The sequence below is a fragment of the Salminus brasiliensis genome, chromosome 16 (assembly GCF_030463535.1).
Source record: "Salminus brasiliensis chromosome 16, fSalBra1.hap2, whole genome shotgun sequence".
Classification (NCBI taxonomy): domain Eukaryota; kingdom Metazoa; phylum Chordata; class Actinopteri; order Characiformes; family Bryconidae; genus Salminus; species Salminus brasiliensis.
Genome location: NC_132893.1, coordinates 32,995,724 through 33,007,789, shown reverse-complemented (window position 1 = coordinate 33,007,789; position 12,066 = coordinate 32,995,724). Strand labels below are relative to the sequence as shown.

The 12,066-nt window shown below is 42.5% G+C and overlaps 1 protein-coding gene across 1 annotated transcript in view; it reads right to left on the bottom strand.

Moving 5' to 3' along the window:
* LOC140536446 (leucine-rich repeat transmembrane neuronal protein 4) overlaps nt 1-12,066 on the bottom strand; it is a 191,234-nt gene that overhangs the window by 173,724 nt on the left and 5,444 nt on the right. The window contains exon 2 of the mRNA XM_072658245.1: nt 5,894-7,458. Coding sequence (XP_072514346.1) covers nt 5,894-7,458 — 1,565 coding nt within the window. The remainder of the gene's footprint in view (nt 1-5,893; nt 7,459-12,066) is intronic.

Below are 12,066 nucleotides of genomic sequence, written 5' to 3'. Positions count from 1 at the left end.
ACAGGTTTAGAGGATGAAGCCTCATATTTGAGATCGCAGAGTCGCGGAAATGGTCTTAGGAGTTTTTTTCACTGTTTTTTTTAGACTCATTTGGCAGACTGGTTCATTCAGGTTCGCTTGTTTTCCCCCTTATTACTCAGAAAACGTGGAATTAGGAATCTTGACCAAGGACCCTTACTGGTGTAGCATAAGGTGCATGCCTGGCTGGGGAATCCGATCTTTGAGTGCAATCCAATTGCATACTAATCAGTAGTCTACATTGAGTATACTCAAATAAATACTCAGATAAACACTAATATCCCACAATGCAATGCTTGGAAACTAAAAAGGGAGGGCTTACTCACATCTGAGAACATACGGTGATGTATGTCCAAAAGTATGAACGTTAATATTTTAGTGTATTAAGATTAGCATATAGTTTATAGCTTATAGTATTAGTGTGTAGCATGCAATTGGGACACAGCCCTAGTCTGCCACAGGAAAAGCCTTAATTCTGAGCCTTAGCAATCATGAAAGTACCCTTAATTAAGTTGTGCTGGGTACTAGGGCTGAATGCCGGCCTCAAAAGGACCTTGCTGCTATAAATCCCAGCCATGGCCATCGTCAGTTCTGTCAATAAGCACCCTTTTATAGCTTTAGTATCCAGATCCCTCAAAGAGGGCACTGTATTCAGTCATTACGTTTCACAACAAAAGGATGTTCGAATAGGACGTGTCGGTTTTACCGAGAGCCCTCTCTCAAGGTTAGGGCAGAGGAAGCTCTCTCTCTCTCTCTCTTTCTAAACTACTCTTTATCTGCAGTTCCTTGTCACTCGTGATCAGGCGCTGAAGAGATGCGGGAAGGCATCAAGAGAACACGGGTTTTCCGAGACAAAAGCAATCCGAACTGTATGTTTGAATCTAGCTCGTTAGCGTGATGTGAAAAGCCCTGTAAGTCAGGTGTGTGTACGGAATACCAAATCGCTCGAGAGAGAATAGAACTCATCAATCACTGGGTGACGTGAGCTTTGCTGCACGGGAGAGCAGCCAAACCACATTATGTCTGACGCAGCGGCGCTCTGCTGTGGTGAGGGAGACGGAAGAAAGAGAGAGAGAGCGAGAGCGAAGTAAACAATTCACAATTACAGACAACTGGAAATATCACTGAAACATGAGGCGGTATCACTCTCTCTCCGCGAGGCCTACCCCTGATGAAACAGTGGGCTTCAGTACAGTAGCAGGACTAATTTCATCTCACCGCCGCATGTTTAACTGGGCTGGTGTGGCTAACGGTGAGAAGGAGCTTCCGTTATGCTAGTTATCATTCCCTGTCATGCTGAGCGGGAATGTTAGCTCTTTTTCTGATCTCTCTGATGTGAGCTCAGGGTACGGCTGGACGATATCATATATATTTATTGTCATCATGATAAATTACATCACAATATGCTTTTACGTGGTTTTGCATAATTAGCCCTGTTTAACTGGATTTAGCTCAGTACAGTGTGGTTCAATAGAATCAACAAGAAAAGTTACTTACAGAACTTCCCACATCCTGCTAGGCTGTTGCAATGGTGTTGGTAGGTGGTTGCTATGAAGTTGCTAAATGGTTGTTATGGTAGTGCTGTAGTGCGGTAGTGCTGTAGTGTTCCTAACTTGTTGCTATGGTTTTGCAAAGGGTTTGCTACGTGGTTGCTGTACTGTGGCTAAGTGGTTACTAGGTGGTTGCTATTCAATTGCGATGAAGTTGCTAGGTGGTATGCTATGGGTGTTGATAGGTGGTTGCTGTAGTGTGACTAAGTTGTTACTAGGTGGTTTCTATGAAGTTGCTAAGTGGTTGCTATGGTATCCAACTTGGTTGCTATGGGGCTTCTGACTGGTTGTTATGGTGTTGCTACATGGTTGCTAAGTGGTTACTATGTGGTTGCTATAGTGTTTCTATGTGGTTGCTATCATATCCAAGGTGGTTGCTATGAAGTTGAAGTGGTTGTTATGGTATCCAACTTCCTTGTTGTGATGTTTCTAACTTGTTACTATGGTTTTGCTGAGGGGTTGCTATGGTGTTGGTAGGTGGTTGCTATAGTGTGGCTAAATGGTTACTCTGTGGTTGCTATGCCATTGATAAGGGGTTGTTATGGTATCCAACTTGGTTGCTATGGTGTTGCCAAAAGGGTTCTTACGTGGTTGCTATGGTATCCCATGTGTTTTCTATAAAGTTGCTAAGTGGTTGTTATGGTATTCAATTGGGTTGTTATGTGTTCCTAACTGGTTGCTAAGGTCTCCCAGGTGGTTGCTATGTTGTTGCTAAGTGGTTGTCATGGTGGTTGCTAAGGTCTTCCAGGTGGTTGCTATGAACTTGCTAAGTGGTTGCATATGGTGCTTCTAACTGGTTGTTAAGGTGTTGCTGCCTGGTTGCTATGTTGTTGCTACATGGCTACAGTGTGCTACAGTGTGGCAAGGTTCTTGCTATGGTTTTTCAGAAAGTTGCTGGTGTAAGGCAGGAATACCCCCTGGAGAGGGCGCCAGTCCATCCCAGGCTTGCCGTCTAACTGAGTAGCCAACAGTACTGAATGTGGGTTGGTCATGTCTGGCGATCCAGAGGTTAGTATCGGTGCTGATGCTGATCCAGTATATAGGACTGTTGCCTTAGTGACGGTTAGCCCCATTAGCATCACATGCTTCTTTTAGCAGTACAGTATATTAAAGAGGCTGATGCATTAACTACAGATATGGCAGGAGATTATGCCGGAGCTTCTGACGCCTGCAGACTTTCTCATATCGACTCGGTAAAAATTGGACACATTTTCTTGAAATGTATCAAAGACAAGGCGTCGGAGCGTGCTGCAAAGTACGCACAAGGAACTAATAAACAAGTCAACAGGCAGTCTCTCATCCTTTGTTGCTTTCCTCGTTTGACTAGACGAATCAGTCACAAAGCAAAACATGCCAATCTGCTGGAGTCTAAAGCGCACTTCTGATCTGTCTGAAAGGAAGGAGAAGGAGAGGGGGAAGGGGGAAAAAGAAAGCCTTTGAGCTCGGTGAATAAGACCGGACAGGGGTGCGTGCAGGAAGGTCAGCCCGTGCTGTCTGGATGCCATTCTGTACGCCTGTGTGCTCTCCGCAGCTTTGACTGTGCTCCGGTGTCTGCCATGTCCGTTCCTTTCACCTGCTTACCTGTCTATCATCACGTCTATCAGTCTATCAGCCTGTCTCTCTGTCTCTTTCTCTGCGCTGATGCCTGTCTCATGTGCCTCTGGGCCAAGTGACTCTGTCATGGCACTGCCAGAGGCACTGGTTGCAGCTAATGCCGCCAGACCTTGCCAGGAGCTGACTGGGCTTTCTGGACCACAGGCATGAGGAGTCATAGCCTTCTGGAGAATCTGGAGAGCAGCTGAATTTCAAAATAGTCCACCAGCACATAACCCGTAACACTGAGTGGATCACTTGGATGCATTGAAAACACAAAGAGGTGCTACACAGGGTTCTCTCAGGGATGTCACAGAAGAACCACTTCTGGGTTTCCTGAAGGAGCATTTCTGAAAACAACCTGTGAAGGCCTTCACGTCAGACAAAGGTTCCTGACGACTCTAAAAGATTTGTCACATTTACAGATCTCTTTTACAAACATGGTTCTCCAGGGGACCAAAAGTGGTTCCTCTACGGCATCGCTCAAAGAACATGTGAGAACGTGTTACACAGGTGCTAGAAAGGTTACAAAGGTTACATAGGTTACAAGATCCCAGACAAGATCTGGATTCAAGGTCCTTCTGCCATAGAAGAACCAACTTTGCTTATCCTCTTAAAAATAAAGGTGCTACAGAAGGTTCTTTGAGAGATGCTGTAGAAGAGGTCATCAAATCTGGACCCTGAATCTAGTTTCCAGCCCTGGAACATAACTGACTGGCCACTGACCTCAACTACCAAGGATCACAAGATCCCAGAATGGAATCTGGATTCCAAAGGTCCAGATTTAAAGACCTATGCCATAGAAGAACAACCCTAGGTTCCCTAAAGAACCATTTCTGAAGAGTCCACCTTTACATCAGGCAAAGGTTCTTTAGGACTCTTTTATAAAAGTGGTTCTTCTGAGAACCTCAATGGCATCACTCAAAAGACCATATGTAGCACCTTTATTTTTGAAAGTCCACTCGGTGTATCTGTACCAGACTAGAACATTTCTGGAGCCGATTTTACCGCAGAGCAAAGAAGCTAAATAGAAGGTTGCTAATTTAACTCTCGGAATCTCGGGGAAAAAAATCCCGGATCAGGATTTGAAAGGGCTTTGGGTGATTTAGGGTGAAACAAAGAGAAAAGAGCTAAAGCAGAGGGCAGAGGGATGCTATTACATACAATCTCGCTGCTTTAGAAAGATTGGTGGGGGGAAAAAAGGAGAGAGGAAAGAACAATCCTTCCTTGCTTTACAGGTAATGTGATCACTACATTGGCAATCTAACACCCTCATTAAGCACGGATCAAACGGGCCGGAAGATCTGACAGTGCGGTACTGGAGACGGGATTAGCAGAATGAGAGAGGTGTTCTCCCACAACCGGCGAGTGTTTGAAGTCTTCTTGCATGCATAATTGTCGACCGACGCAACCATCGACCATTGGATTTCATCGTAAGAGAAGTGCTAGCAAGTATTTAGCCCCAAGCTACAATGTTTAGATGAGTTATTCATTGCAGTTAAGAACATACATGCTCATATATGTGCATACGTGATCTTGCTTCAGCTGAAGACTATGTTAAAGATCTCCAATAATTAACCAATTAACCAATTGCTCTTGTCATTAAACATATGAGAACTCCTAACGGAATACTTCTCCTTAAAACACTGGCAGACATCTGGTTATTTGTCCTCAGCTTTCATTCCCTACCAAACATCAGCATCAGTGCTTAGGTGGCCAAACAATGACCATCGTAGCCCCAAAATAAATTCTTCATACTCCCGGATCTCTTTCATACAGATTCCAAGGAATCAAAAGGGGTTCCTCAATGACATCCCTCAAAGAACCCTTTGTAGCACCTTTATTTTTAAGAGTGTATACGACAGAGAACGTGTGGAATCCTTGGCTGCACTGAACCCATAAACTGCATTCTTACAAATGAAGGTGCTATGCGAGGTTCTTCAAGCAATGCCAAAGAATAGAGGTCATCAAATCTGGACCAGTCCTGCATTTAGTAATCACTGGAAATTGGAATTGGAAAGGAAACACTTGATGCAATTGACTGGTCATGTAGGAGCCTCGACTACCAAGGATCCAGGAATGGAAACAGGACTGGAAACTGGATTCAAGGTCCAGATTTGAAGACCTCTGCCATAGTAGAACTGCATTTGGTTCCCTGAAGAATCATTTCTGAACTACAGCAGCGCTTCTGAGTGCTTAGGTGGCCAAACAATGACCTTTGTTGTCCAAAAAGTCATGTCTAGCACACTGAACCCTTAAAGTATATGATGTTTTCTGCTAGAGGCCACAGTGGAACCTTCCTAACATACTAGAAGCATTGGACAGCCATTGAAATGACAAAAGTCTCCCAAGACTATTTTCACAACAATGTTTCCGAGGTTCATTCATACAAGTCAGCGTATGGAAAACAGGGCGTATGGCCATATTTGTTTGTGTAATAGCACATATGTCTTGCAAATGCAGCACTCTTTTTCTCAGAAGAACTGAGCTGAGTATAACAAATCCAGTTCTTTAGCCTGTAAATCAAAATGCACATATTTCGCCAGAGGTTGCAGTCTTGGAGTCAAGGAAGCTTAAAAGTGCTTCACATCTTACACTTACAAACGCTTCCACCCAACAACAAGGACTTGACACACAGCACCATTTTTCAAAAAGCAATTTACGCTGACCTCTTTCCTACCAAACAGTAGAAACTTATTCGTTACAGAGAAGCTAGAAGCGCAAAGGCATACCTCACATTCTCTGGAACCGGAGATGGTGTAGGTGCATGGCCCCGTTCCGTTGACCAGAACATCTGTGGCCTCAGAGCTTGAAGGCTTGTAGTCCACATAGTACTCCTGCAAGGGTGTGCTGAGCGTACGTTCAGTCTCCCTAGACTTTTTCCGTCGCTTGCGGGCAGATGACGAGTTTTCCTGCAGCTGCTTGACGCTGCTCGGGTAACGCTTCCATGACACGTAAATTACCAGAAGGATCATTGCAACCGACAAAAACAAGGCAACACTCCCTGCCACAATCTTATGGAAGGACACTGGCTCAAAGTCTTGCTCTGGTGGAGAGACGTCAGACTGAGGTGGTCTTGAAGGGGTCGGGTGTTGCAAGGAGGTTCCCTGGCCCTTCCTGCTGCCTCCAGACTGAAGCGTCGGGGCAAATGGAAAGATTGCGTTCAGAGCAGGGGTGCTGGAAAGGGTAGACGGAGAACTAGAAACTGAAGGTGTAGCAAGAGCAACTCTGCACACTCCACTTGCCTCCACAGCATCCATGACCTTCTCGCCTTGGACCTCCTTGGGCGAGGCACAAATCATGGGAGTCTCCTTGTTTCCACGGAAATTGATTAGCCAGGTCACTAGGGGGCAGATGGCAGGGCCACAGTCCCACATGTTTCCAGCCAGACTGATCATGGTCAGGGATATCCAGGACGACACGGCCTCCTGGGAGACGTTAACCAGCTTGTTGGAATCCAGGTTAAGCGTCTGCAGGTTCGGCATGCACTGGTATACTTCTGGCTCAACCTCCTGCAAGTCGTTTCCCGAAAGGTCCAACTTCTGAAGAGATGTCCAGGTCCACGTGAGGCCCTCGCTCATGGTCCGGATGCGGTTCCACTGCAGGTAAAGGGCACGCAAGTTGTAAAGCCTGGGGAAGTTGGAAAAGTTGATCTTGGAGAACTGATTATGCTCTAGATGCAGTTCGGTCAGCTTCAGCAGCCCTGACATAGCATTGCGTGTGATGCTGCGCAGGCGGTTGTAGCCAAGGTCGAGGAATTCGAGATTACGGCAATCCTGGAAAAGGCGAGACGGCAGGTTCTTCAAGGAGTTGGAACGCATGTGCAAACTGAGGAGTTTGCGCAGGCCTTGAAACTGACCCGGCTGCAGAGCCTGTAGTTTGTTGTAGGACAGATCCAGGTTCCTCAGATTTGGTACCAGGTGAAAGGTGGTATTATGCAAGAGTGTGATCTTGTTAGAGCTCAGGATCAGCTCTTTGAGCCTCCTTATTCCTTGGAAGGCTCGAGCGTCCACATTTGCAATGTAGTTGTGGTCCAGATAGAGCCAAATAAGCTGATTGAGGCCAACGAACTGGCCAGCGCGTAAGCTGGCCAAGCTGTTGTAGCGCAGGGACAGGCCCTGACACCCACCGGAGAGGTTCTTGGGCACATCGCGGAAAGCGCTGGACTCACAGTACACAATCTTGCCGTCGCAGCGGCAACTTCGTGGGCATGGCCGCTCACCATAACAGAAACTCGCAGAGAGCCATGCCTGCACCAGCAGCGGCACCACGAACCATCGCCGTCGCATGGCAGAGCCTGAAATGAAGTAGAGAGAGAGGAAAAACATGGAAATTAAGTCTTCTTGCATCATGTTCCTTCAAAGCACCATCTCTGTTAATTCCAAAGCAACGATTACCTTACGTCCATAAAAAAGAAGCTATAACACTGCCCGGCTTTCAAGCATCACATTCATTTGGGTGCCACATGGGACTCAATTAACAATGCTGATTGCTTGAATCAATCCTGTCATGGTTTGTTGTATCCATTTTCCGTCCCTGGCAATGGCAAACATGCTATCAGAGCAAGCCAGTCATACAATACAGCTGGACATGAGCCCACTGCAGCATGAAGGGAACTGTCCTTTGAGACACGCCGGAGCCATCCTATTAGACCACAATTACAATCTAAATGAGTGTCAGCCAACCAAATCAGTTACATTCGCCTGGCCCTTCAGTTGCCGTGCTGCCAGTCTTTGTGCTTTTGGATTGCTTGAATACACAGAGGAGGACTACAGGTCAGGTTTGCATATGAGGTAAGCCATGATATGAGCAATGAAACCGTGATTAAACACTGGCTTAGCAGGACAGGGGCCTGGCCAAAAAAAAAAACATGTTTTTTTGTGGGTAGGTTGTAGCCTAAGCGTTGTACTTGCATAGAAACTGAATTTTATAACTGCCAATAGATCTTTATCGGCTTCGTATAGATACGAATGAGTCAGAGATCTACTCTTCGTCCTGGAAAATTTAATGATGTGATGCTGGTCTATTATTAACTGGGAATATCCATTAATCCAGGGTCTCGGATGTTATCTATAATATCAAATAATAGACAATGTGGGTAGGTCCAAACAGATGACATTGCCACCTGGTAGATTCTCACAGATTTCTCGGGTAGATGTAATGATTCATTTAGATATTGACTGGAAATGAATCTTCGCACAGATAAAAGGTAATAACAGGTGATAACCCGGTCAGTATTTAATGGCCTAATCATTGTGGGTGTCCTTTTTAAACATATTTAATCATATGGGCATTTGATCTTGATTTTAACAGTATTACGAGATAGAGGTAATATAACTTAACCAAAAAAATTTAGGACCCCACCACATTTATTACTACTTTAAATGTGTAAAAAAAAATAGAATCAGGTGCAAAACATCAGCTGCAGATGTTTAGAACATTATTAACATTATTTTTCATTATTTAAATCTCATCATTTTTGTCTAGTTTGCTCTTGATTGTTGGAGGGATAGGCGGAATCCAAACAGCTCCTTGAAGCTTTCAGAAAGGAAGTTACAGATGCATGTGTTTATTGATCTTTCTAAGGCTTTTGATATGGCTAATCATAACATTCCTCTTGATAAGCTTCATTCTATTGATCTAAATCTTATGTAGGTTTAATGTTTACCTTCAGTTTTTTCTATGTTTGTCTTTCAGGGTACTAAGTCTAATTATTACATTGTTGAAAGAAGGTGTTCCACAGGGCTCTATTTTGGGACCACTTGTTTTTCCCATTTTTTTATTATTTGCCTCAAATAAGCTTGAAGTGTTCTGCTCATCTTTATGCTGATGATGAAGTGTTATTTATACATCAAACAGATTTGTTACAAATTCAGAATCCATTAGTATTTAGAGTTGATCCTGGTCCAAAGCTTATTTTCTAATGACAACAAACTTGAATGAAATGAACTGAATAAGAAGAAGGTGATTGGAATGCAACCACATTTAAAATGAATATCATATTATATAGAATTAATATTTAATTCATTCTAAATTAAAGAGTGATGGGTCACTCTTTGAGAAAGTTGATTCATTCCTATATTTTGGACTCTGGATTGACTCTGTAAGAATTTTCTCAAGTATTGATTATATTATTAAAAGCATGTAGCTTCCTGGGTTCACTTTATGGTGTAATTAATCGTTTCACTTTTCAAGCCAGGAAATAAGTAGCTGTTGGTTTGTACCTATTATTGATTATGCTAATGTTGTCTAGCCGAACAACTCTGATATTTCCTTATGGCCTAATGTGGTATTTCATTCTTTGTGTACATTTTGAACTCGATGTAGAACTTGTTACTGTTTCATGTCTGAATCACTTAATTGGCTGCAGCCTAAATCTATATATATATATATATATATATATATATATATATATATATACAAATAAAATTTAGTGAAACTTAGTGAAACTGTCTTATAGATTTAGGCTTTATATATATATATATATATATATATATATCCTCTTATCAGTCTGACATATGCAATAGCCCTTTTTTTCTATTCCTAGAATTTTTAAAGAAATAGGGCAAAAGTTTTTTCAATACAAAGCTCATTCTGATTAAAATAATTATCTTTGAGAAATTTTGCTTTACTTTACACTGTTATAGGAAATGTTTATTTTTTTTAAATGTATATCTCAATTTCTCCTGTTTTTAAATAGTTTTCAATTTAAGTCCATTTATTTCAAAATACAGACTGCTTTAAGTACATATTGATGCAATGTATATTTCATTTTGGTGCAATTATTTTATTTTATTTGAAACATGAGATACGTTCTGGAGGGCTGGGTGGGAGAGGGAGCAAGCTGTCAATATAATGTTTAGCGTATTTATTTATTTATTTATTTATTTGTATTTGTGTTTATCCAATCACATCTCAAGAGGCTTTCCTTTCCTCTCAACAAATCCAAAATACATTTCATCAGTTTGTTCTTCGGTTGTTCAGTGTTTAGTTCTATTATCTCCATCTCTCAATATTGCTCAAATGAAGATCAAATGTCCATTTGAATGTTTAAATATGTCCAGAAATACATATTTAATATCACATTTAGTAGCTGGTAGTAGATCTATTAAGTATGACACTGGAAATAACCATTTCCAAGAAAATGTGTACTCATAACTGCCCCTAGCAGCTTAAAAGTGGTCTGCAAATCTGCAGTATACTGTAACGGTCCATATTTCCATATTTGGCTCCATGTCACTCATAGCTATAAATGCTACGCCATTTATGGTGTTTGGCTCTAATGTGGTCAAGAGCAATCAGCAAAATTCTTGGCTGCAAATCTCCAACCTATGATTAGCAAATGTATGCGCTGACCCAATATATATAATCTACTGGCAGAGCTTATAGAGCAGTGTATTTAATGTATAAGGAAAATAGCCTGGAGCCTGGAGTTAGTCATCATAATAATTAAAGGGGAAAGCCACCAATATTTCAGATTTTCTGCATAATTAAATCTGTACACAAACTGATGCAAGGTGATTTGCTGTGAAATGTGTCATTTGAGAGAAGTCTGGATTGGTAATTGTTCACACTGGTGGTGGATGAAACTAGAAATCAAATTAGAAAGATTTACATATAGGTCAAGCTGGTCAAGCTGAATAGCATTAGGAAAGTTTTGTTTGAGTTGGATGGTTCAGCAGCTCTTGACCAATGTAGTGAATCTTGCATTTGAGTTTATTGGACTCGCTGGTCTGTCAGCATGACCAACTTGACCAAGCAAATTGCCAAGCTGGTCAAACTGGTGGGCAAGTTTGGTAAAGCTGGTCAACCAGTTAGGTCAGCTGGTCAAACTGGTGGGCAAGTTTGGTAAAGCTGGTCGACCAGTTAGGTCAGCTGGTCAAACTGGTGGGCAAGTTTGGTAAAGCTGGTTGACCAGTTAGGTCAGCTGGTCAAACTGGTGGGCAAGTTTGGTAAAGCTGGTCGATCAGTTAGGTCAGCTGGTCAAACTGGTGGGCTAGTTTGGTAAAGTTGGTCGACCAGTTAGGTCAGCTGGTCATGCTGGACAACCAGCTTGACACAGCTGGTCATGCTGGACAACCAGCTTGACACAGCTGGTCATGCTGGACCAGCTTGACCAGCTGACCTAACTGGTCGACCAGCTTTACCAAACTAGCTAGCCCACCAGTTTGACCAGCTTGGCAATTTGCTAGGTCAAGTTGGTCATGCTGACAGACCAGCGAGTCCAATAAACTCAAATGCAAGATTCACTACATTGGTCAAGAGCTGCTTAAGCATGTTTTCCACTGGATGACCAGCAGCTTTTCAACCACCTTGACCACCAAACACCATCATACACCATCCAAAACCAGCAAACGCTGGTGTTGAGCTGGATTTTTTTGAGCAGGGTGTATATTTATACTTTTATTTTTTATCTGTTCTTGGTAGACGGACTTGCAGAGGAGTCAGAGGATGATGGACAAAGACGAAATAGTCCCTAAAGAAACGCTTCTTTTTTATTTACCTCTATTTTACCATCATCAATATTACATATAAAGCTCAAAGGACATGTGTAGGTTCACTGGTGGGTTTGTACAGTATAAAATGTCTATATCTGAGTTGTAGTCATGGTGACTATTTACCACCACTATCAAGAAACCAGTCTGAAGTTTCCCTACAGTCAACTATCTCATATCAGACCCACTCATTTCCTTATTGGTCATTAAAGTCCAAAATGTTCCAAAATACTGTAAGAACGATGAAGAATGATGATGATGATTGGACTGTAGAGTGTGTAGTCCTGTTCTACCCAACACCACTAGAGATTTTATGATTTGTGGTCATCATCTTGATTCATTGGTCAGTTATATCACTGTAAGTATGTCCCTTTCTGAGCATTTCATTAATCCCACCTATTCTTAAAGAT